Raw genomic sequence first — 27,806 nt, 5'->3', positions numbered from 1 at the left:
CTATACGACTGCACAGATGTTTCCCTTCTTATCAGTAGATTTAGTAAATAATGTCTGAAGGCAAAGCAGAGTCCAGCACAGAGAGCTCAGTCCCAGTCCCAGTCCAACGTAGAGGCCGATCCTTCCCAGACTCTCTGGTTGTGGACTCACTGTTGGTCTCTGAGGTCTGGGCTCATCAGGAGCTGCTGTCAACTCACCAGTGACATTGAGGCGACATATCCTAGACTTCCCACCATAACCTGTGAGCACGTCACACCGGTATGGACCCGAGTCATCAGTCCTGAGTCTGGACACGTGAAGTCTGAGTCGTCCTTCTCTGAGGACGTCTTTGTCACACCGGACTCGTCCTGCAAACTGTTCATCCTGAGACTCTGGGACCTCAACACCTTCATGGAGATGAAACAGGACTAAGGGTCTGAGATCAGCTGACAGTTCACAGTAGATATAAAGTGAGTTGGGGGAACTGTCGGTTCTGGTTGTGAACGTCCACTCCAGTGTGATGTTGTGGTTCTCCTCTGCCTGATAGGAGGTCTGTGTCACATTCACTACAAATGATCCTGTAGAGGAGACAGAGACAAACTGACAACTTGAACATGTCAAACTCCATCTAGAGATGTTTCTGTGGAGAGTTTAGTGATCATGGTCTCAGTGCTGTAAAGTGCTTTAAAGATAATAAAGTGAACTAACCAGAGACACAGCAGGTCAGGCTGATGAGAGGCAGGATGCTGCTGATCATCTTCTCCCTGTGAGAGCAGACGGAGGAGAAGAGACACAAACACATCACATCAAAGTTCAGTCATTACAGGTGTTAGAGGGGAAATCTACAGTCTGTCTGTAGTCATCACAATACTCCTTTGTATTTATTAGCCTGCTTACTAAACACAACTGATGGACACCGAGTCTTGATGCTAATACAAAAACAATAAACTACAACTACAGCAATGTAAAGACATCTAACATTTATAATAAAGAAAATGTCTAAGCTGCAGTAATGTGTTTCTCTCATAAGATGGCGCCAGAGGTTAAACTCTCCAGGAAACAATCAGGTCTTGCCTAAAGACTACAAAATGAATCATGTGACATCTCACAGAATGAGGTCAACAGGAGTTTTCCCTCACTGGTCCACTAATTTTTAATCATTTTGCATCCTTTTTTGCCATTTTGCATCTTTTTGTAGTATTTTTGCATCCATTTTTAGTATTTTTGCATCTTTTTGTAGTGGTTTGGCATCTATTTTTAGTCATTTCACATCTATGTTTAGTATTTTTCCATCCTTTTTTTGTATTTTTGCATTAGTAGTTTCACAGTATTTTTCTTCATAAATCTTTTTGTAGTGATTTTGCAACTATTTTTAGTCTTTTAGCCTTTTTGTGTAGTAGTTTTGCATCTGTTTTTACTATTTTGCATCTTTTTGTAGTGGTTTTGCATCTACTTTTAGTCATTGTGCATCTTTTTGTAGTGGTTTTGCATCTACTTTTAGTCATTGTGCATCTTTTTGTATTGGTTTTGAATCTACTTTTAGTCATTGTGCATCTTTTTGTAGTGGTTTTGCATCTACTTTTAGTAGTTTTGAATCTACTTTTAGTTGTTTTGCATCTATTTTTTGTCTTTCTACAGCTATTTTTAGTCTTTTTGCATCTTTTTGTAATAATGTTGCATCTATTTTTAGTTTTAATGCATCTTTTTGTAGTGGCTTTGCATCTGTTTTTAGTCTTTATGCATCTATTTTTAGTCTTTTTGCATCTTTTGTATTGGTTTTGTATCTATTTTTAGTCTTTATGCATCTTTTAATAGTGGTTTTGCATCTTTTTTTAGCCTTTATGCATTTTTTTGTAGTGGTTTGCATCAATTTTTAGTCTTCATGCATCTTTTTGTAGTGGCTTTGCATCTATTTTTTGCCTTTATGCACCTTTTTTTAACTCCTTCTCCCCCTCTCGAAGTCATTTTTTGTTATTTCTGCTTTTTACATTTTCTAAAACCAAAGAGAACTTTTCTGCACTTTTGATTTACAAAATATAATATCACAGAGCAAACCATAATAATTAAATGTTCACATGAAGACTGTGATATGTGTAAATAAATAAATAAATATTTAACAATAGCAAGATTGTCTTTAAGCTTTTTGGGTGTAATCTATAATAGTATCTACACATTTTGTTAGGGAGGACCCCCAAACCCAATATCTCCTGGTATATTTTATTCACTGTAGGAATTCAGAATGTGTCTCTTTATCCTGCTGCATAATATGTAGGAGCATCCTGACTGGATCTGAATGATACCCTACTATAGGCTACAAAATAACACAGGAATGTATTATGTATAGATAGCCATTCATCTGACTGGCTCAATAAAATGGCTTTTTAATATAATATTTAAAAAAAATAATATATTCAGAACAGGATTAGAATTTATTTATACATTAAAAATAACTACATGTTGTTTTAGAGCAGCGACAGTAATGTTTACAACAGTAAAGTCACCATATCAACTCAATAATCTCACTGGAAACACTCTAAAATGTCAATAAAATTAAATGGTATTCGAGTTCTACTCCGGAAACTAAACTGAAGTCGAAAATCACAATTTCTGGCCAAAATTTCAAAAGTTTTGTTGCACCCTGGACTTCTAACCCCCAAAAGGCACAACGAGACCACACTGTCAACCATCAGACCAAATTTAAAGTTCCTAAGTTAAATAGTTTATGAGTTCTGCTCCGGAAACAAAAGTGTGACACCCGAACGGACGGAAGGACGACGGAAGGACGACGGAAGGACGACGGAAGGACGGACGAAAGGACGCTGATCTCCCTCTAAAAAAATATATATATTTTTTTTTTCAATGCCGATGGGCACCCTTCCTCATTTTCTGCATTGAGGTAACGACATGAACAAATAAAGAAAGAAAGAAATACACTTTTCAGCTCTGTAACTCTCTTTCTCACTCTTTCTCATCTGCCTGGCTGCACTTATTTGTTAATAAAAATGTAAATTGTAGTGAAATTGAGTAAACACTTTGAAGCCAGTAATATCAGGGACCAATAGTTTATTTATATTATAATAAATACAGGTATTTATGAAAATAAAAATCGTAACTTTTGTCTTAAAACCATTGTGATGTCTGATGTGTGTTGCGGTTTAAGAGGAATTTGCCCTGGAAGAGGGCCTGCTTTGTCTCAGTCTCCAGAACTCATCAGAATTTTAAGATCGCGGCAAACTAAACTAAGTAGCGGATGAGAGACTGCAGACAGAGCAGATTGAAATATCATGTTGTCATAACATGTTAACATCATGTTCATGCTTGTTGAACAGGTTTATTGATAAAGTATTGGCTTTTTACTCTCAAAGGTTTTATTGCATTTACAGTAACCATAGTAGTTGTTGTAGTTATCTTCACTTCACCAGAGGTCTGTACTACAAAGCAGGATCTGGGGTTAGTGAGGTAACTTCAGGTTTATCCCTTCAGGGTTTTCACTCCTACGAAGGTGGATCACTTCTTACCGGGGTAGATCTCCATCACCACACCTCCACATCAAAGGGCATAATCAAGTGTAATTTAATTGTCTAATTTATTTTGAAAGCTATTTATAATATCACTGCCCCATCTAGATGACTGTATCTGACTTTTGAGTACTCTGTTAATTTAATAAGTCTGTTAATTTACACATTCACACATCAGCATTTTTTTTTTCTTTCACCAGCTGAAACGTTTAAAAGTACCGATAAAAGAACCGAGAACGTCAGAGCTTATCAATACTCGTGTCTTTAATAATTTAGCACCGGTGCCCGTTTAATAGTGACTTTTAACAAACAAATACCAATAACTATAAGACACTGAAGGGATGGGAGAACTTGGTCAGACGCGTGCTCCTAAAACAAACCAATGTCCAGTGCGCTGTGTAACGTTGGATCACTTACATTTATTTACACTTTCACATCTCACCATCATATCTATATCTTGTTCTTCCTCTGTTTCCATTCAGTGGACTCTAACTGTTTGGGTTTCTGTCTCACACATACCTGATCCCATCTGAGCCACTCACCCAGATCCTCATCAGGAGAGCTTACCTACAGTATTATGCAATTCCATGTCCATGTTGCACCCTGTTGTTAGTACTAGAACTGCAGGCATACATGAATTGTGTCATCCAAAACGTAGTAAGAGTTTTAAAGTTAGCACTGACAGCTTATTATTAGGAGTTTCTCCTTACTGGTCCAGTTCAAAGCTACTTTAAGCTTTATAAGTGTTTGTTGTGTGAATAAGCTCAGGACTGCAGAAAATACTAAACCGTGAACCTTGCAGCTCAGATAAACATCTGGAATATAAACAGTGCCTACATATAGAGCAATGAGAATGCAACCGCAGATAAATGACCTAAATATAACATAAAGAATATACAACAGAAGATATCACAACATTAAACACAGACAACCTCATGTTGCCAAACTGAAAACCGCACTTTACCAGATGTTACAGCTGATGTTTAATGTCACACAGAGCTGGTTTTAGTCTAATCTGTCTTCAATGAATCACATGGTTGGATTGTCTCTTTACTGACCGATCAACCGATCCCATTATTCTCTGTTAACTTACGTTAACTAGGGGGGGCGCTAGTGAGGCGCATATGGAGTCGTCGGGTCTCTCAGAGCTCCAGGTGGAAAAATAGTTATTTCTTTATTAATCCTGCCGTCTAGTTTAAAAATTGCCTGAAGAAGTCAGTGGTGTTTATAGTTTTGACCACTTTAACAGTCATTGTGTGATTTTCACCCATACCAACTTTGAAATCAGTGAAAATGCCTGACACGCGTCAAACAAAGAACGCCAAACAATCTGGCACAGCTGTTGCGCATGATGGGCCTGATGCGGAGGAAGAATCGACGCATTTGTGGGAAAAGATATCCGACAAAATTCTGGAATCAATCAATAAGTGATTCGACCTCCTAGACCACACATTTGAAACTCTTATGAACACATCTGGCTCTGACTGAAAGAATTGTTGCTGCAGAGGAACAGGGCTCTGACCACGAGCAGCGTATTCAGACGCTGGAGCTGTGCCTGACAGATATGGAAAAGTCAAATGAAAGGCTTCTGACGAAGATTGACGACATTGAGGGGCGCTCGAGACGTAACAATATTACGATTGTGGGGATCCCCGAGGATGAAGAGAAAGGCAGACCTACGGAGTTCATCGCTGGATTAATACCGAAGTTACTCGGGGTGACCAGCTTTGCAAAGCCCGTGGTAGTGGATCGAGCGCACCGCATACCTGTGCCAAAACCTACGGATGTAAAAAGACCAAGGAGCATCATAGCCAGGATTCACTTCTACCAGGAGAAAGAGCTGATTCTACGACTGAGTCGGCAACAACAGATGATCTACAACGGCCATCGGGTCTACGTTTATCCTGATTATACTGCGGAGGTGATGGCACAGAGAAGAGGATTCCGTGAGGTAACCCAAGCACTCAGGGAGAGGGAGGTAAAATACTCTGTGTTTTCCAGCTAAGCTTCATGTCCAGCACAACGACCAGGTAAAGGTGTTTACCTCCCCAGGAGACGTCAAGTCCTTCATAGAATCTGAGTTGAAAAAGTAGGCTTTCGAACTGGGAACTTTGAGAACATTAACTTTGTTATGCCTATATTCTACTCCATCTAAGTTAAAAACGAACAAGACGGCGGATTAAGTGCTATATTATTTTTTTTTCTTTGTATTTTTTTTTCCACTGCGGAGGGACTGGATTTGTGGTGTAGCCCATTGTCCGCATTTAATATTTTTCTGAGAGGGACTCTCGGCTGCTGGCCATTTGCCATGCGTTTCCGAATTTTTCTTTTTTCTTTTTTCTTTTTCTGTGGGGGGAGGGTTTGGGGGTATGCGTTTGTGTGCGAGTGTGGATGTTTTGCGGGGAGAGGTGTGCTGTTTGGCGTTTCAGCTCACTACATAAATATGTCTGCATACTCAGTTACTACTTTGTTTTATTTCATATCATCCATGCCATGTATCAAAGGTTTGAATGGGCATTTGATTTCTGATTATCTGACTTGTTTGTAAGTATGTCCCCAATTCTAAATGATAAAATCACACTAACTTTTTTCGATTCATCCCTGGACAGATCACCCACTAAATCTCCTCCAACTATTAACTCTGTTCAAACACTAAACAATCTGATAAAATCAAGAAATATGGTGGATATTTGGAGAATACAACACCCTGACAAAAAAGAATATTCATTTTACTCACCGGTGCACCAGTCATATACTAGAATTGACTATTTAATAGTGGAGGCTGGTTCAATCCCCAATATTAGCAACACACTTTATCACAATATATTGATTTCTGATCACAGTCCTGTTACGCTGCAGCTACAGTCTTCCCTTTCCAAACCAAAATATAATTGGAGATTTAACCCTCTACTACTGTCATCACCAGGATTTAAAGAATACATGGCCAATAAACTCAGAGACTTTTTAGAGATCAATGATAACAGAGAAGTTTCAGACTCTACTCTCTGAGAAGCACTTAAAGTTACAATGAGAGGATTTATTATTTCTTTTGAGACCTCAAGGAAAAAGGAAAAATGTAAGAGACTGAAAGAAATCAAACAAGAAATTACTCATATAGAACAAATATATAAAACATCTCTTTTACAGTCTGACTATAACAAGATCCTGAAATTAAAATCAGAATATAACTCTGTCCTTGGAGGGGAAATAAGTAATCTACTACTGAAGACGAGACAAAAACATTTTGAATTGAGTGATAAACCACAAAAATTACTGTCAAGACAACTTAAAGGAGAGCAGGCAAAGACTGCTATTCATAAAATACAGTCCAAAACCGGTGAAGTACTCACTGACCAACAAGATATTAACAAATGTTTTAAAGAATTCTACTCCGATCTCTATACCTCTACGTCCACAGCAACAGAGACAGATTATTCCCAGTTCTTTAGTCCTTTAACTCTGCCACATCTAAATGAGAGCAATCAGCACTCTTTGGATGAAATGTTTTCTGTTGCTGAGTTGGTGGAAGCAATTAAGGCATTCCCCACCAGTAACTGCCCTGGACCGGATGGGTTTGGTGCTGAGTTTTACTAAGCATTTCATGAGATATTAACACCTTTCTTACTTAGAATGATAAATGATTCAATTGCAAGAAAAACGCTTCCATGGTCCCTCTATGAGGCAAATATATGTCTGTTATTGAAAAAGGGAAAAGATCCCATGGATCCTGCTAATTACCGGCCCATTTCTTTGCTCAATCTAGATCACAACATTTTAACAAAAGTATTGGCCACCAGATTAAATAAACATATAGCAACAATTATCCACCCAGATCAAGTGGGCTTTATCCCAGGCAGGCTTTCCTTTTTCAATGTGCGTCGCGTGTTGAACATATTGTATTCTGACTTAGGTAAGAACACTCAAGCAGCCGTCTTGACATTGGACGCCCATAAAGCTTTTGACTCTATCGAATGGCCTTACTTATTTGAAACTTTGAGGAGGTTTGGATTTGGGAAAACTTTTGTGGACTGGATTGAAATGATTTATCGCTCTCCTAAATTCTCTGTCTTAACAAATGATACCACTTCAGTGCCATTTAGTTTACATCGGGGTGTGAGACAGGGAGATTGCTTGTCCCCTTTGTTATTTAATATAGCATTAGAACCTTTGGCAATTGGGATAAGAAATCACCCACATATAAAGGGTATTCCAGCTGGTACAGCAGAATGTCTTGTTACACTTTACGCCGATGATTTACTTGTTACCTTAATGGACCCTGAAGCGGGTGTTCCTTATCTTTTACAATATATTAAAACATTCAGTAAAATTTCTGGTTACACAATAAACTGGGGTAAAAGTGAACTGCTGTTTACTGGTGAAAATACAATTTTACAAGATTGCCCCTTTAAGATTGTTCAGAACTATATCACATATTTAGGACTTAAAATCTCAAAAAATCCTAAACTTTTGCTCAGATTAAATCTGTTAGAAGTTATTGATAAATTGAAACGCAGCATAGAATACTGGAGGACTCTGCCCCTATCTATGATTGGCAGAGTAAATGCCATTAAGATGGTATCTCTACCAAGATTTTTATATCTCTTTCAAAATTTGCCGAATATGGATCTCGGCTGATTTTTTTAAGAAGCTAGAGACAATTATTTTAGATTTTATCTGGGGTTATAAAAAACACAGACTATCTAAAAAACATCTGTTCAGGCCCACTTTGGATGGTGGTCTGGGTCTTCCAGTATTTAAAGACTACTACTGGGCAGCCAATGCTAGGGCACTGGCATACTGGCAATGGGGCTCTCCAGACCACGAATCACTCACTTCTGCCCCCCTCTGGCTAAAACTGGAGCTTATGTCTTTAATAAAACCATATTCCTCATTATCCTCCTTACTCTACACTAATCTTGTATCTGCTATTAAATCAGTAAGTCATAGTTTTGTTGTCAGAAATTCACTGAAAATTCTTAGTCAAATTAAACATATCTACAAAGTCCCTAGTATTTCGATATATACACCATTTTGCCACAACCATGCCTTTACCCCAGTATTACTGGACAATACATTTGCTGTATGGTGTGTAAAAGGGCTGAAGTGCATAATGGACTTTTATTTAGACAACAAGTTTGCATCTTTCGGTCAATTAAGCTCAAAGTATAATTTACCACATTCCAATCTTTTCCGTTATAAGCAACTTAGGCACTTTGTGAGGGAAAATATTCAAAATTTTGAATCTACTTGCGAGAGAAACGCTTTTCTAGAATTGCTTTCTCTTTCACCAGAGAGTAAGAAGCTTATCTCCAAATTTGTGAATTATTTCTCCAAAGATTCTGAATCTGTTAACTGTATTAAGAAGGCTTGGGAAAGGGAAATTAATGACGTGTTGCCTGATAAACTATGGAAGACTGCACTCTCCCGTATTCATAGTTGTTCAATAAATAGCAGGCATAGGTTAATTCAGTTCAAAGTGATTCACCGTTTTCATTATTCTAAAGTCATGTTACATACATTTTACCCCTCTGTGTCTCCAATTTGTGATAAATGTAAATCAAATGATGGTACATTGCTGCATTTATTTTGGGACTGTCCATTAATTTATCAGTTTTGGTCAAGAATCTTCTTCTTTTTTTCTGGGGTTTATCGAAGGACTCTCTCTCCTGACAGAGATTTGGCTCTTTTTGGATCTTCAGTGGATTCCTCAACTCTCCCTTTATATATTCAAACAGCTCTATTGATGGGCATGGTAGTAGCAAAAAAACTTATTCTCAAAGACTGGAAGACACCAACTCCACCGTGCTTCAGAAACTGGTTGCATGAATTGGTCTCAGTTATACACATGGATAAATTGCGAGCCAATAATTTTAAATGTCAACATAAATGGGAAGAATCTTGGGGCCCCTTTTTGCAATATTTGGACTCAGTTTGACAATATTTCCATTCATATTGATTGTTTTGTTTTCCTTTTCTCTGTTCTGCTGTTGAATATTCCCACTATGGATGGCCTGCATTTAACTATCACATGGATGATACTGTATGTAATGATATGTATGTTTTGTCCTTGACATGCGGTTTAGATAATTCTCTCTTAGGGATTTGTATTACTCCTCCCCGGGTGTAAAAGTGTGTGTGTGTGTGAGTGTGCGAGTGCGTGAACTTTCGGGTTTGGTTGCAGGTTTTGATTTTTGTTTGATGTATGTGTTTTGTCAAATTTGTCATTAAAAATAATATCAAAAAAAAAAAAATTAAAAAAAATAAACGGGGCACCACCCTGGAATCAGGGACCAATGACCAAAACGTTAATATAGTCTCATTATATATGCTAAACTATCAATTTGGAATGTTGATTAATAATTAAATTAATAACTATAACCAAAATAGATAGTAAAGGTTGAAGGATATCGGAGTTCTTGACATAGCAGAGGTTGGCATTATTCACTCTTGTGCAACATTAAAGAGACCAGCATGCATATTCCACAAACATTTATTTACAAGATAATAAAGGTTTAAAACACAATATTAATCTAACTAAATAACTAAACAAACACACTGTGTGTGTGTGTGTGTGTGTGTGTTGTTGGAAATATATCATGAAGAATAATATGGCAAATGCTTAAACTATTATGTTACGAGTTCAGTGGGTTGAAGATGTTTAGACTAGAATTAGAAGATGAATACTGTGGCGTCTGAGGGACGTCTCGTGCAGAGTCTCAAGGGTGAGACGGCATAAACATATTTTTGTGTAGATAGAACAGTCTCAAGGACTCAGCCTTAGGGAAGAAACAGATAGGGGGGAGAGGACAGAATGATATGACCAGTAGACAGCGTTGTCTAAGGATGGAGTCAGATAATAGGAAGGTCAGATATTGTGGAAAAGTACTACAGTGATATTGTGGAAAAGTACTAAGACGGATCAAAACCCTGCCCTCTTCAGAGAATGCTTGTTGCTGTGTATAAAAGCAAATGTAAAGAAAAGCTCGGGGTTCATTCACTGCGAACTGAAAACTGTATTACATGTTATCAGGGACACATTGATGAATCCAGAACTTCTGTAATAACTCTTTGCAACTTTGATGAATATATCTGCGGAATAAATTGATACTGATTTAACCTAATTTGCAATCTTTTATGATTTTAACTCTGAGCTTGCAGCTGCCTAGAAGATAAACCAACACGCATGAAGGTGACGATTCCCTGAGGGGAATTCCTTCAATTTGGTGACCCCGACGTGATCTTCGGAAAGAGCGAAGCGAGCCAGAGACCGGACAACTCAGTGAGAGAGAGATAAGGGTACCCTGACTACAAGGAAAAAGGTAAGCAGAACCTGTTAAAACAAAATCTGCATATTGGCATAGGATCTAAATTTATCTCTCTGGCTGAGTTTGAAGCATCTCTGTTTGACTTTTGATAAATCAAGTTGCATAGTTAAAAGGATCTGGGATCCTCTAAAGATCTGGGATCTTAGTTAAAAGGATCTGGGATCCGCTAATGATCTGGGATCTTAGTTAAAAGGATCTGGGATCCTATAAGGATCTGGGATCCGTACTGTGGTGTTTGGAACACTAATTAAAAGGATCTGGGATCCTCTAATGATCTGGGATCTTAGTTAAAAGGATCTGGGATCCGCTAATGATCTGGGATCTTAGTTAAAAGGATCTGGGATCCTATAAGGATCTGGGATCCGTACTGTGGTGTTTGGAACACTAATAAACTGTATTGATAGTGTACATCAGAGGAAATTTAAAACTGCCTCAGATACCGGGCCAGCACCGCTGACGGGAGACCGTTAGTAGAAGCTTGTGTTGGTGGGATCTGTGGTGGGGGCATAACGACCCAATTACTCTGATATCACTACTGTTTGAAAACTAAAAGGAGGAAAGTTGCCCTTTTAGTAACGTCTGGGACGTTAAAAAAGCGTTTGGAACGCTGCGCTTGGAGCGCTAGAGTAGTGCGCTTGGAGCGCTAGTTTAGTAACGTCTGGGACGTTAGAGAATAGTAAAAATAGCGCTTGGAGCGCCTGTATGAGTGTACATTAATAACTAGTATTCAGAGGAAAATTAAAACTTACTGTTGATACTGGGCCAACATCGCTGGAACATCAAAGTGTCCAGTAGAAGCTTATGTTGGTAGGATCACAGCGAGGGGCATAGCGACCCATTTACTCTGAATCTAGTTACTGTCATAAACTGAATAAACCTGTGTGAAATAGTACTGGACAGAATGGATGGAGAATTTGACAAAGATTGTGAGGAAAAAGGCGGTTGTAACAAAAGTGGGTTAACCTTCGGCCAACAGTGGGCGAAAGTAAGAACGAATGCGATATGTACCTTTGACCCAGAGAGAAGGGGAAAAGAGACAAAGGAGATGGATGCATGGTTTAAAGGAATGATAGAGAATAAAGAGTTCCCGGAAAACTCCTCTATATCAGCTTTTACCCCAGCAGTACGAGAAGCCATACTAAAACAGCAGGAACTCTTGGCCCAAAGTAGAAAAACGGTGGAACAAAGCGGTATCTTTAAAAAAAAGAAAGCCCAAAAAGACGTTGAGAACCAAGCAAAAACTTTAGCTAAAATAAACGGCATTTATCTTGCATCTGTAACTGAATTAGGACATCAATGGCCAGTAAAAAAAGAGACTAAAAAAGAACCAAATAAAACCCCGGACGGATACAACCGGCTGTACCCAGCTTTAGGGGACTATCCTGGTCCGTTCCCCGATCCGCCACCACCGCATCATCAAATGGTAATGACAGGTATAGCACCTACGGTACCCCCACCATACGATAACACCCAAACATTGCCTCCACCGCCTCCACTCCCTGAACATAGCCCTGAATCCGACCCTCCACAACATTCCAGTCCCAAACCAGTATCTGCCCAGATGCCCCACTTTCCTGTTCAGGGAGGACATTTGTGGCTAGAAGATCCTGAGGGAAAAAGGAACAGAGAAGATTTAGAAAGAAGGATCCGGCTCCTAGAAATAGGCCTGCTAGGGGTAACCAGAGGGGGAAATCAGCCTGGGGTTGTGGATCTAATGGGGGATACAATCTCAGAACAGAACCTACCATCTCCCATACCACCACCGATGGTCGTCTCCCCAAGCGAATCCTCTGACCCTGAGGGTAGGAGGGTGAGAGAAGAGGTGGCTAGGAGATGGCATAGGGATAGAGACGAGGCAGAGAAAAAGAGACATAGAAAGGAACAGGAAGAGCAGGAGAGGAACAGACTACTATGGGTAGAATTAGAAAGAAGGACAGAGGAAGTCAGGAGGGAGGGTGACAGAGAGCGGGATGGAGCATGTGGAGGAGGCCCATCAGGCCATCAGGAGGATGAGGGTACATCCAACACCTCCAGTCTTTGTAGACGAACTGGGCCACGGTTTGAGTCCAGTCGAGAGAGGGAAAGATCTAGAAGACAGGAAGTGGAAGAAACAGGGGAAGAACCAGATGCGTTCCATTGGACTAGGTCAGATAGACGTTCACAGGACGGAGAAATGGGTCATGGTAGAGATGGGTCCTGTATGACCTTCACCGGACAGTTCACGGCACACGGTAGAAAAAAGCAGGAAAGACCAGAAGGAGAGAGACTAGACGAGGAGTATGGGGAAGAACAGCTACAACAGTTTGCAGAGCGTAGCACAGACTTTGGTCATAGACATAATTTGAGACCCCGGGATGGCAACAAAAGAGTGGTCAGACAAAAACCGTTAGGCATGTATCCTATCATTCAGACCACCGGAGGTCAGAGATATCAACCCTTTGGGGCCGGAGATAAAGGTGCCATAGCAGCTAGGTTGCCCCCATTGGAAGAAGGAGGCGGTGCATGGCTTAGAGCATTGGATGAGCAGACCAGGGGCACGAACCTCTCATTAGGGACGTGAGAGCATTGTTGGGAGCAGGAAACGTGTCAGTATGGGCACAGAGAGAATTGGAAGAGAATGCACACACCACTCAATCAAGGGATGAGGAACCTTGGTGTAGATATGCTACCCCCATGGGAAACGCCATACGGGCTAAGTATCCCATTCACGCAGGAAAACTGCATAACTTGGTATTTAAAATAAAGAATGACGAGACGGGGAGTGTTTTTTTGGCCAGGTGCAAGAGAGAGTGGGCTGATTCCTCTGGATATAATCCGGACAAAGTAAATCATCAACATCCCTTTAGGAATGCTATTCTAAAACACTCTCCCCCAGCCGTAAAAGAAGCAATGGATAATAACCCTGACATGCAAGCAGCTGAATCTAGTAAATGGGAGACACATTACCTACACCACATGCGAAAACATGAGGAAAAAAAAGATGATGAAATTGAGGAAATGAAAGACATGGTAGCTAAATTAACGAAGCTTCAGCTAGCCTCAGCTAGAGAAAGTGCAACAGAGGGAAAGAAGCAGAAGAACCTGCACAAACAGATGGTCCAGACACCTGCCCCAATACCCACACCTGTCCCACCTGTCCCACCTCCAGTTCCACCATATTATCCACCCCAATATGCCCCACCACAACCTAACCCTCAATATCAGTACCCACCCTATCAACAACAGCCGCAGGGTCAGAATAGGGGGAGAGGAAGGGGAGGAGGTAGAGGCCGAGGAAGGGGAGGAGCACCGAGAGGAGGAGCCTGCTTTATCTGCGGCAGCCAAGATCACTGGGCTAGGGAGTGCCCAAATTATCAGCAGAACCAGCAGCCTCAGGGTGGACTAGCCCCACCTCCACAGGCACCCAATCAGCAATACGCACCCCTCCAGGCTCCCCAATACCAAATACCAGGACCACCTCCAGGACAATGGGGACTATAGGGAAGCCTAGAAAGCAGAGGGGAGCAGGGACTGGCCGAACCTTGTTTACAACTAATAGTGAATGGAAAACAAAGATGGTTCATGGTGGATACCGGAGCTCGGTATTCCACCCTAGCGGAGCCAGAATGCCGGTTATCCTCTCACTATGTCTCTGTTTTAGGTTTCTCCGGCAGAGAACAACAGTTACCATTTACTGAACCAATACCTGTGGAAAATGGTACTCAAAGACTAATGCATTCTTTTCTATATGCACCTGACTGTCCAAAAGATCTTTTGGGAAGAGATGTTCTGGCAGCCCTAGGGGCTTCTGTGCATTGTTCAAAAGGTGGCATATCGGTGGAATTCCCAAATGGAAGTGTTGTCAGATGTTCCGGGTCAGGAGCCCCTGGACATCAAATGTTATTAAAAGAAATAATCGATCCTCAACAGAGTCCACCCACTGCTGAAATATACTGGGTTCTTTTGGAAGACTGCAATCCACTGATTGACTTTTACAACCTGTGGCAACCATGGATCCGAGCTCTACACCCCTACCTTCCTGTACCTGATCCTCCCCACTGTACCCTAAACTATGATAGGGAAAATGAGATGCAATATCAGGATGAGTTTCAGCAACAGTTAGCTGATAGATCGTGGTCACTACAAGTCAAGGACATTGTAATAGGACCCCAAGGCGTTGCAGCCATAGTCTCTCTAAACCCAGAACAAAAACTATGGTACAAACTATCCTCATACGCTGTCCCACATATCTCATTAGCGCTCGCTCCAAAACATCAAGCAAAAGACCTAGGAACCATGTGTAAAGAAGCGGGTAACGTAACAGGGTGGGAAGAAACAACATTAAAAGGAATATGGGTGGCAGAAAAGGGAAAGTATTATAAAATATCACATTTCAGCACAGTAACAGGCACATGTGAGAATGTGTCCCTAAAACGTCATCACGGCTGTGAAATGACGGATGGGGAAGGGGCCATTTCCATGTTGAACACTCTTCCTTCCTCATTGTGGTCTAAGGGCCCCTTTGATGTGGGAAGATGCAGCATGGAACCAGTAACATTTGAAATGAACACTTACTGCCCTATCTGGAGACCTCAGTATAAACATAAAGCAGAAGCAGCCCAGGGCATCTCCCCTACGATTGAGGGACTAATAAAAGCAGGGGTATTAAAAAAATCTTATTCTCAGTGGAATACTCCCATTTTGCCAGTAATCAAACCCTCCGGCTCATACAGAATGGCTCATGATTTACGAGCCATAAATGAGCTGGTTTCGACCCCTGTTACACCAGTGCCTAACCCCCACTCTGCTCTCTCCATGCTCACCACTGCCCACACCTCATTTACATGTATAGACTTAGCTAACGCTTTCTTTTGTCTACCCTTAGCAGAACATTTACAGGATATTTTCTCGTTTACATATGAAGGCCAGAGGCTGACATATAATGTGTTACCACAGGGCTTTATTCTTTCGCCCTCAATTTTTAATGAAACCCTAAGAAAACATTTAAAAGGGTTGGAACTTCCGGACGGATGTTTTATTGTCCAGTATGTTGATGACTTGCTCATAGCAGCACCCTCGGCGGAGGTGTGTCTGTCTATGACGCATGCTCTTTTGTTAAGACTATATAGTTGTGGCTATAAGGTCTCTAAAGAAAAACTCCAGTGTTGCAGAGCGCAGGTATCATTCTTGGGAAGAATAATTACAGCCAAAGGCACTGCCATGTCACCTGCACACAGAGAGTCGATTTTGCACCATCCAAAACCACTAATCGTTAAAGAAATGTTGTCATTCTTGGGACTCACTGGTTATTCCAGACAGTACATTCCTAACTACGCCGGAGATACACAGTTGCTTAGACAGATGGTAACTATGGCAGGAATGAGAAATCTTACGGCAGAACTGGAATGGTCACAGGAGGGGGAAGAGGGGTTCATCCGCCTAAAACAGAAGATGGCCGAAGCGGCTGCTTTAGCCCTTCCGGACTATTCCCAGCCGTTCCATCTTGACGTATCTGAACAGCTGTCTACCGCCCATGGTGTCTTGTATCAGAAGCAAAGAGGAGACAGAAATGTGTTATATTATTGTAGCATATTATTAGATACCCAAGAACAGAGAGCCAGCCCCTGCGTAAGGTATGCGGCTGCACTGGCTAAAATAGTGGAGAAAGTGGGTCATATCGTCATGCACCACCCACTCCGAATTCTCACTTCCCATAGTACTGTAGCCTACGTTACATCAGCGTGTTTCACTCTCACTCCATTGCGACAGACGAAGATTCTACAAGTACTATCAAAGCCACACATCTCTTTTTTCCACGAGGGTTGCAATATGGCTGACAAAATGGGGGATGGTCAGGGTAAAAAGCACTTATGCGCAGAAAAATCTATGTCATTCACAAAACTACGAGCAGACTTAGAAACCACCCCCTTAACAATATGTGATCTCAGTCTATTTACAGACGGCTGCTGTTTTAGACATCCCACGGAGGGGTTAAAAGCTGGATATGCTGTAGTGTCGGTTCCTGATGTCACCTCAAAACCTATCACACTGTGCTCCGCTACACTAGACGGAAAACAATCTGCCCAAGCTGCTGAGTTGACTGCTGTGGTATCCGCTCTTAAACTCGCTGAAGGTAAAGCTGTAAATATTTTCACGGATTCGGCATATGTGTGTAATGCTATTCACAGGGACATGTCAGGTTGGGTACAAACAGGGTTCAAGACAAGCGGAAACAAAAACATGGCACATGAGGTGCTCATGAGAGAGTTGTTGTCTGCCATTAAACTTCCTAAAAAGGTTGCTGTCTTAAAAGTGAAAGGTCATTCTCAGGGAGAGGACCTAGAGAGCATTGGCAATAATGCTGCGGATGTTGCAGCCAAGGCTGCTGCAGGATATGTTGTTGAATGTATATTAATGCTTGGCGAAGAAGTAGGAGCATTTATTGATGATGTAAAAAAGGCACAGGAGGACGCTCCTGCACATGAGAAAAAATCCTGGGATGATGCAGGTGCTACGGATTGTTTTGTAGGAATGTGGCAGAAAGATGGGAAGACGGTAATGCCGTCAGATTGGATACCATCCATGTTAAAACAAACACATGGCTTACATCATGGGGGAGTGGCGGTAATGATGTATGCTCTGGAGGCATGGTGGTTCCCACAAAAGAGGAAAACCGTGATTGATTTCGTACAAAATTGTACTACCTGTCGGGCATGCAACATTCGACCTACTGAAAAACCTCCTTTGGGAAAATACCCAAAACCTGAGGGTCCTGGCGAACAAATAGTTATGGATTTTACGGATATGGGGATCCGGGCGGGAGGGAAAAGATTTTTGTTGGTCATAGTGGATGCATTTTCCAGGTGGATTGAGGCCTATCCTACTGGAAAAGAGGACGCTAAAACAGTCATCAAATGTTTGGTGAATAATTATATACCATATCATGGTTTTCCCAAACTTATTCGCTCCGACAATGGCTCTCATTTCAAAAATAAGGATTTGAGAGAAGTGGAGACGGTTTTGGGTCTGGAACACAAGTTTGGCACAGTGTACCACCCCGAATCGCAAGGAAAGGTTGAACGTGCGAACCAGACCATTAAGGGGAAACTGCTGAAGATTTGTCAGCAAACAGGTTTGCCATGGACTGAGGCTCTTCCCATTGCTCTTCTGGCTATGAGATCCTCAGTCAATAGGCAAACAGGTTTAACACCGTTTGAACTCAACTGTGGACGACCTTTTCCAGGTCCCACAGTGCCTTTGTGTGTCCTACCTGCTGTAGGCTACCGCCCGTATTATCAGAAGGTGAATGCTCTTGTCTCAGCTCTCTCCTGTTCAGGTGCCCCCCATGCTCCGAAGCCTGTGTTGCTGACAGCACCTGAAGGCCCCCCGGAACACCTTTGGTTGAAGGTGTTAAAGAGGAAGTGGTCGGAGCCACGGTGGACGGGGCCTTATAGAGTGATAGCGAGGACAACAACGGCAGTACAACTTGGAGGGAAAGGCGGAGTTTGGTGGCACTTGACCCAGTGCAGCTCAACAAAAAATCCAAAACCAACGGCAGACTTCATCAGCGGAGGGGTGGACAACCCAGATGAACCGGACAAAGGAACAGCACCACGCATCTCTGCAGGGACACCAGAGAAGAGCACAGAAGAAGACGCACAACCCAGATGAACCGGACAAAGGAACAGCACCAGGGGTAGATGCAAGCATCTCTGCAGGGACACCAGAGAAGAGCACAGAAGAAGACACGTAAACATTGAAGCTAATGACTGAATTTTTTGTTTTCTATACTGAATTTTTTATATATATCACTGTAAAAAATATAAGTGAGCTGTATGAGACACAATTAAGGGACGGAAGGTTTCAAGGTCTTGCCTGTTTTACAGATAAAACACGGCTTAAACGTAAGGAAAAGGTGACTCAGTGAAAGTCTTATATATTATATGTTGTATTAATTATTGCTTTATATATCACGTTAACAATAGCTTATTTTTTATTCATCTATCGGGTAGAGGGGTAGGGTTATCAGGACATTAACCATGGGATGGGTAAATAAAGCCCTAGTGGTATTGGGCTCAATACTACTAGGGGGTCTTATTCTATATTTTCTAGACTTCTTACCAAGACAAGCGAGCAAACAGGTAACCAACCAGACACACCCCAATCACACTTTGACCAGAACAAAACGAGACATACCTCAACGTAGAACTAAAAGATCGAGTCAATGTACTTCTAAAGAATTCGAATTAACATATACATTTGGTAGCAACACCATCTATCAGATAGATTTATGCGACATTATTGACTGCGGGGGGTCAGATGGGGGCCTTCAATGGCGTGGTTATGCGTTGTACACATGCTCATTCAACAGCCGATACAGATGGTGTCCGTCATGGGATGCGGTGTGGGCCTATACAGGACCACACTGGAATCCAGGGAGGAAGTGTCCAGCTAATCATCTCTGCATTTCCTCCCATGTTTCTGTTATGAGAGGTCAAATACAGTCTGGCATACCGCGAGAGCGTCGGAACACTCAATCAAACAACAAAAATAACCCTATGCTGATCACTATTAAAAATCTTAAACAAAACCCACTGAGTGGAGGGGATTGCGGATCCAATGACACAGGACGTATAATAATAGGGGTAGATCAATCAGGAACTGATAAAATGGGGGTAATTAGATTCAAATTCTTACCGGAACCAAAACCAAAACCAAAAGCAAAACCAGAAACAAGACCAAAACCAAAACCAAAACAAAGTCAAACGTCCACCGCAACCTCAGTAAACCCCCCATCACTCACCTCAACACAAACCCCAGAACAGACCGATCCCCGAATAATAAAAATAGATTTTACCCAACTAAATACAAATGACATCATACGTTTAGCCACGGGATATGGGGATAGAAACATCTGGCTTGATTGGATGACGTATACTGCAAAACAATACAAGGCAGGTAATTGTTTTGCCTGCTCAACTGCACGACCCACTCTATTTATGGTACCCGGACCGATACATATGGACGACCCAGAGGGGTGGGAATGCATGCAGCAACTTATAACATCCGGATCCAATATAACCGACACATGTACTAGACTAGATGAAATATATCCGCCCCTAAGGAAAGACATCCAGCCACCAATGTTTACTATACGAAAAGGGGACTATGTATGTTTTAATAGAACAGGCCAAATTAGTGTAACAAAGGGGACCGCTAAATGGTGTAACGTATCCTATGATGTAACAGGAAATGAAACTTCTAATAACTGGACTCAGGGCCGAGGTGATCTTTTCTGGTATTGTGGAAATCAAATCTTAAGAATCATGCTACCAGCTAATTGGTCCGGAGTATGCTCATTAGTCCGGTTGGCAGTACCTATGACTATCATAGGATTAGATAAAAGACAAAATATACGCCAAAAGAGGAGTTTTGACACCTCTGCAAATAATCCCACATACATAGATGCTATTGGTGTACCTCGGGGAGTGCCAAATGAGTTTAAATTAGCTGATCAAATAGCTGCAGGATTTGAAAACTTGCCCCTGGTGTCCGCTTTGTTTCCTATCACACCCAGTAAAAATGTTGACCGCATTAACTACATCCACTATAATGTTCTCCGTTTGACTAATTTAACCCGTGATGCAATTGCCGGACTAGCTGAACAAATGGCTCCTACGTCACTGATGGTGATCCAAAATAGAATGGCATTGGATATGCTGCTAGCCGAAAAGGGCGGAGTATGTTCCATGTTCCAAGATTCCTGTTGTATTTTCATCCCCAACAATACAGCACCTGACGGGACAGTGACCAAAGCATTAGAAGGACTTAGGACATTATCTGACAAAATGCATGAGGATTCTGGTATTGACAGCCCGATAAATGATTGGTTAGACCGTACTTTTGGGAAATGGAAGTCTATGATAATTTCTCTGTTTTCCTCTATCCTCGTTGCCATTGCATGCCTGATATTATGTGGTTGTTGTTGCATTCCATGTATTCGTCATCTCAGTGAGAGAGTAATAATTACTGCTATAGAAAAGAGACAGCCTGACAACCCACCTGCTTATCAGATGAGCATGCACACAGCGGAAGAAGGGGTAGAAAGGCTTAATTTAGAATACCGTGACACCGACCCCGATTCAGAGGGCGGGAATGACTTGAACCTCATGTCATATATTTCTGTGAAGTGAACTTAGACAAGTTCAAAAGAGGGTCTGTTGGAAATATATCATGAAGAATAATATGGCAAATGCTTAAACTATTATGTTACGAGTTCAGTGGGTTGAAGATGTTTAGACTAGAATTAGAAGATGAATACTGTGGCGTCTGAGGGACGTCTCGTGCAGAGTCTCAAGGGTGAGACGGCATAAACATATTTTTGTGTAGATAGAACAGTCTCAAGGACTCAGCCTTAGGGAAGAAACAGATAGGGGGGAGAGGACAGAATGATATGACCAGTAGACAGCGTTGTCTAAGGATGGAGTCAGATAATAGGAAGGTCAGATATTGTGGAAAAGTACTACAGTGATATTGTGGAAAAGTACTAAGACGGATCAAAACCCTGCCCTCTTCAGAGAATGCTTGTTGCTGTGTATAAAAGCAAATGTAAAGAAAAGCTCGGGGTTCATTCACTGCGAACTGAAAACTGTATTACATGTTATCAGGGACACATTGATGAATCCAGAACTTCTGTAATAACTCTTTGCAACTTTGATGAATATATCTGCGGAATAAATTGATACTGATTTAACCTAATTTGCAATCTTTTATGATTTTAACTCTGAGCTTGCAGCTGCCTAGAAGATAAACCAACACGCATGAAGGTGACGATTCCCTGAGGGGAATTCCTTCAGTGTGTGCGTGCGTGTGTGCGTGTGTGTGTGTGTGTGTGTGTGTGTGTGTGTGTGTGTGTGTGTGTGTGTGTGTGTGTGTGTTTGTGTGTGTGTGTGTGTGCGTGCGTGCGTGCGTGCGTGCGTGCGTGCGTGCGTGCGTGCGTGCGTGCGTGCGTGTGTGTGTGGACACAATATGGCTTCTTGTCTCAGTTTATGTATGTGATCTTAATGTGTGTTAGATATGCAGTGGGTTAGAAAAGATGGTTAGTTTGCATGCAAGACCTTGTCTATGTGAAGCATAAACTAAACACATCAGATATGGTGAAGCCACCTACCCAAATATCAAATACAAATGAATCACCACAGTCAAACTCAATGAATAACATTAAACCAAATCAATACAAGTACATCCTAGAAATCAAAGTTGAACAGTCTTGCTCAGCCATGTGCGATTGCTAACTAAGGTAAGCCCAGTACGTTACCGATCCATGGAAGAAAGGGTTTGTGATTCCATGGGTTAAAGTTGTGGTTCCAAGTCAAAGAGGTCATCTTTGCTGTGCAGATTGGTTAGCTTGGTGCTAACTGTGAGAAGGCAGGCTCTCACGTCTTCTGATTTTTGGTTCCTTGTGTTGCTAGGTCTGTTTCCTAACAGACCATGGAATCACAGAGCAGAGCTGCTTCCGGTTTGGAACGCAGCAGCTCACCTCTTGCAGGTCAGGAGAGAGGAGATGAAGAGTAGAAAGAGGAGGAATGAAGACATTCCTCTGGTTTTGTTCTCGGTGATTTTCACACCTAGGTGTGAATGCTAGAGTAGCCAATGAGGACTGAGCTGAGTCCAGAGTCAAGGATCATGTTACTGAGTTCATGAGGTCACTGTTTCTGCCACCAGAAATGGCAGGTCCCTACAGTACCTTTTACTTTAAAGTCCGTATAGGGATTTTAAAGTAAAGGGGTGGTTCAAGTCCAGCGTGGACCAGGAATGGAGAGAGGACTGGTAGCTGGAGAGATGTCAGGTGTTTCCATTTTAGATTTAGTTCAAACTTTATGTACTATATGTATGACCCATCAGCCAGACGGTGACTGTTTAGATGTTTGGTCTCAGCACAACTTCTGAGGTGATGTTAACGGTCATTTTCCCAAAACCGTCACAATTGATGTTGTTTCACATCCAACATCTGGGACGGTGGAAGCATTCTTTACTCTGACATTAGTTTTTTCTGCTGGAATCATTTCAATTCAAGCCCATTGTAACATGAACATCATTTCAAATAGAATCATTTCATATATTTTCTGACACTACAGACAGATGTTGGAGGGAGAGAGTCTTGAGTCTCTTGTGTTCTGACTACTGTATGCTCTGAGGACTCATTCAAAGGGGGTCCTCCAGACTGACTCCTGTTAGTCCTGATGGGTTGTTTCTCTGAGGAACTCTATACGACTGCACAGATGTTTCATTTCTTATCAGTAGATTTAGTAAATAATGTCTGAAGGCAAAGCAGAGTCCAGCACAGAGAGCTGCTGCTGTCAGTCCCAGTCCCAGTCCAACGTAGAGGCCGATCCTTCCCCGACTCTCTGGTTGTGGACTCACTGTTGGTCTCTGAGGTCTGGGCTCATCAGGAGCTGCTGTCAACTCACCAGTGACATTGAGGCGACATATCCTAGACTTCCCACCATAACCTGTGAGCACGTCACACCGGTACAGACCCGAGTCATTAGTCCTGAGTCTGGACACGTGAAGTCTGAGTCGTCCTTCTCTGAGGACGTCTTTGTCACACCGGACTCGTCCTGCAAACTGTTCATCCTGAGACTCTGGGACCTCAACACCTTCATGGAGATGAAACAGGACTAAGGGTTCGAGAACAGCTAACAGTTCACAGTAGATATAAAGTGAGTTGGGGGAACTGTCGGTTCTGGTTGTGAACGTCCACTCCAGTGTGATGTTGTGGTTCTCCTCTGCCTGATAGGAGGTCTGTGTCACATTCACTACAAATGATCCTGTCGAGGAGACAGAGAGGGAAAGTGAGCAGCAGACAAACTGACAACTTGAACATGTCAAACTCCGTCTAGAGATGTTTCTGTGGAGAGTCTAGTGATCATGGTCTCAGTGCTGTAAAGTGCTTTAAAGATAATAAAGTGAACTAACCAGAGACACAGCAGATCAGGCTGATGAGAGGCAGGATGCTGCAGATCATCTTCTCCCTGTGAGAGCAGACGGAGGAGAAGAGACACAAACACGTCACATCAAAGTTCAGTCGTTACAGGTGTTAGAGGGGAAATCTACAGTCTGTCTGTAGTCATCACAATACTCCTTTGTATTTATTAGCCTGCTTACTAAACACAACTGATGAACACCGAGTCTTGATGCTAATACCAAAAACAATAAACTACAACTAAGGCAATGTAAAGACATCTAACATTTATAATAAAGAAAATGTCTAAGCTGCAGTAATGTGTTTCTCTCATAAGATGGCGACAGAGGTTAAACTCTCCAGGAAACAATCAAGTCTTGCCTAAAGACTACAAAATGAATCATGTGACATCTCACAGAATGAGGTCAACGGGAGTTTTCCTCACTGGTCCACCAATTTTTAGTCATTTTGCATCCTTTTTTGCCATTTTGCATCTTTTTGTAGTATTTTTGCATCCATTTTTAGTATTTTTGCATATTTTTGTAGTGGTTTGGCATCTATTTTTAGTCATTTCACATCTATGTTTAGTATTTTTTCATCCATTTTTAGTATTTTTGCATTAGTAGTTTCACATCTATTTTTAGTCATTTTGCTTCTATTTTTAATAGATTTGCATTGTTTTGTATTGGTTTGGCATCTATTTTTATTCTTTTGCATCTTTTGTAGTGGTTTTGCATCTGTTTTTTGTCTTCATAAATCTTATGTAGTGATTTTGCAACTATTTTTAGTCTTATAATACTACCTACACATTTTCTTAGGGAGGACCCCCAAACCCAATATCTCCTGGTATATTTTATTCACTGTAGGAATTCAGAATGTGTCTCTTTATCCTGCTGCATAATATGTAGGAGCATCCTGACTGGATCTGAATGATACCCTACTATAGGCTACAAAAAAAACAGGAATGTATTATGATAGCCATTCATCTGACTGGCTCAATAAAAACATGTCTAAGCTGCAGTAAATGTGTTTCTATCACAAGATGTCGCCAGAGGTTAAACTCTTCATGAATCATTTGACTTCTCACAGACTGAGGTCAACAGGTTCAGTGCTGAAAAGTATGATTTTAGTTCCTTATTGATACTCTTACCTGCTCTTTTTCATAACTAAATAATTGCTTTTTAATATAATATTTAAAAAAAATATTATATTCAGAACAGGATTAGAATTTATTTATACATTAAAAATAACTCCATGTTGTTTTAGAGCAGCGACAGTAATGTTTACAACAGTAAAGTCACCATATAAACTCAATAATCTCACTGGAAACACTCTAAAATGTCAATACAATTAAATGGTATTCGAGTTCTACTCCGGAAACGAAACTGGAGTCGAAAATCACAGTTTTTGGCCAAAATTTCAAAAAGTTTTGGGCACCCTGGACTTCTGATCCCCAAAAGGCACAACGAGACCACACTGTCAACCATCAGACCAAATTTAAAGTTCCTAAGTTGAATAGTTTCTGAGTTCTGCTCCGGAAACAAAAGTGTGACACGTTAACGGACGGAAGGACGGACGGAAAGACAACGGAAGGACGGACGTAAGGACGACAGAAGGACGCTGATTTCCCTCTTAAAAAATAATATATATTTTTATCAATGCTGATGGGCACCCTTCCTCATTTTCTGCATTGAGGTAACGAATGAACAAATAAAGAAAGAAAGAAATACACTTTTCAGCTCTGTAACTCTTTTTCTCACGCTTGCTCATCTTCCTGGCTGCACTTATTTGTTAATAAAAATGTAAATTGTAGTGAAACTGACTAAACACTTTGAGGCCAACAATATCAGAGACCAATAGTTTATTTATATTGTGATAAATACAGGTATTTATGAAAAATAAAAATCTTAACTTTTGTCTTAAAACCATTGTGATGTCTGATGTGAGTTGCGGTTTACAAGGAATTTGGCCTAGAGCACCAAAAGGGTTAGAGCCGGCCCTGGAGGAGGGCCTGCTTTGTCTCAGTCTCCAGAACTCATCAGAATTTTAAGATACGCGGCAAACTGAGCTAAGCAGCGGATGAGAGACTGCAGACAGAGCAGATTGAAATATCATGATGTCATAACATGGTTACATCATGTTCATGCTTGTTGAACAGGTTTATTGATAAAGTATTGGCTTTTTACTCACAAAGGTTTTATTGCATTTACAGTAACCAGAGTAGTTGTTGTAGTTATCTTCACTTCACCAGAGGTCTGTACTACAAAGCAGGATTTGGGGTTAGTGAGGTAACTTCAGGGTTAACCCTTCAGGGTTTTTACTTCTACGAAGGTGGATCACTTCTTACCGGGGTAGATCTCCAACGCCACACCTCCACATCAAAGGGCATAATCAAGTGTAATTTAATTGTCTAATTTATTTTGAAAGCTATTTATAATATCACTGCCCCATCTAGATGACTGTATCTGACTTTTGAGTGTTCTGTTAATTTAATAAGTCTGTTAATTTACACATTCACACATCAGCATTTTTGTTTCTTTCACCAGCTGTCCTTCCTGCATCTGGCAGCTTCAACTGTGTTACTTTATTCTTATTATGTGTTTAACTTCTTGGTAGTTGTCTAATATTATAGTCTGCTGTTGGTTTGTAAAATATCCCTCTCTGCTGCCAGTAGACTTGTCCATGTTTGTGATTGGTCAGATGCTGCAGACACCGCCCCTTTAATGTGTACCTGCTCCAGGTAAAGATGGACTCTGGTTGGCTTGATGTTTAATGTCACACAGAGCTGGTTTTAGTCTCATCTGTCTTTAATGAATCACGTCGTTGGATTGTCTCTTTACTGACCGATCAACCGATCCCATTATTCTCCGTTAACTTCCGTTAACTAATCAAGTCCTCAAATACTAATCTGCACAACATCATTCATCTAATGACAATGAAGACATTCATACATTACCTTTTATCAGTCATGCTGCCGACAGTGTTCTCTGGTCTGAGATCAGAAGTCTTCTTCCCAAGAGACAACAGGGATATCAACATGTAGGTAGGTAGGTAAACTTGTGAGCCTGTTATATAGCTCATGGCTTCTGCCCTTTCCTATCAATAGGAGATGTTGGAGGGAGGAGAGAGGAGATGGAGGAGGAGCCCAGTTGGTGCTGAGGCAGCATGGACCAGCCAGATGAGGATTTTTTTTTCCTGTTTTTTTTTTTCTTGTTTTTCCTCATAACAAAATAAAAAATGAAGTATGGATAAAACAAAATGGAGAGAAAAATAAATTAAAGAAAGAAAAAAAACAAAAAAAAACAAAGAACGAATAAACAAACAAATACATAACCAAAAACAAAACAAAAAAAACTTTAAAAAAGCCAACATAACTGGGCAAGATCAATATAATATGTGTGTGTGCGCTTGAGAGGGGTGGGGTAGCTGGCTGTTAGTCAGGTTGCAAATCAAATTAGCGCAAGATTAAAAAGACTGAGATAAAATAAAGTAAAATAAATATAAACAGGTAGATAGATAGAAGTAAAAGAATGATGGCTTAAAGGATGGTGTTTAATAGGGTGATGGATAAAAAAGATGATGTTTTAAAAGAGAATGATGGATAAAAAAAGGATGTTGTGGTTGTATGTGGTGTGTGGACTGTAAATAGAGTTAAATGTGATCATGGGTTAATATTGGTGGTGGTGGGGGGAGTGGGGGTTTGATAGTTATGGTGGTTTGTTTTGGAGTATTATGGAGAGGGGTGTTCTGGGGGCCCATTGTGCTTTGTGGATTAATTGTGTCATGGCAGGGTTATGGATGGCTCTTTGTTTGTATCTCTGGGTAAGGATGGTGTTTCTTTCTTGGATGGGTTTAAGTCCGGACATACTGTGGATGTAGTGGGTGCTGATGTATTGTGGGAGTCGGTATGTCAGTTTTATTGCCTCGTTCTGGATGATTTGTAGTCTGTTGAATTGATGTTGTGAGGCTGTGGTCCAGACTGGTGCTGCATATTCAAAGATTGATCTGATGTCTGTTTGGTAAACCTTGAGGATGATTTCT

General features: G+C 41.1%; 1 protein-coding gene across 1 annotated transcript; it reads right to left on the bottom strand.

Moving 5' to 3' along the window:
* LOC119501244 lies at positions 1-27,040 on the bottom strand. Its single transcript, XM_037791485.1, has 3 exons — positions 26,722-27,040; positions 688-743; positions 1-557 (listed from the first exon to the last, which is right to left on the bottom strand). The coding sequence occupies exons 1-3, from the start codon at positions 26,844-26,846 to the stop codon at positions 1-3; spliced, it is 738 nt and encodes a 245-aa protein (XP_037647413.1). The 5' UTR covers positions 26,847-27,040.
* Positions 27,041-27,806: the final 766 nt, after the last annotated feature.

This window comes from Sebastes umbrosus, chromosome 14, assembly GCF_015220745.1.
Source record: "Sebastes umbrosus isolate fSebUmb1 chromosome 14, fSebUmb1.pri, whole genome shotgun sequence".
In the NCBI taxonomy this organism is placed as follows: domain Eukaryota; kingdom Metazoa; phylum Chordata; class Actinopteri; order Perciformes; family Sebastidae; genus Sebastes; species Sebastes umbrosus.
Note: the sequence above shows the minus strand (reverse complement) of the source record. Positions and strands in the feature narration are given on the sequence as shown.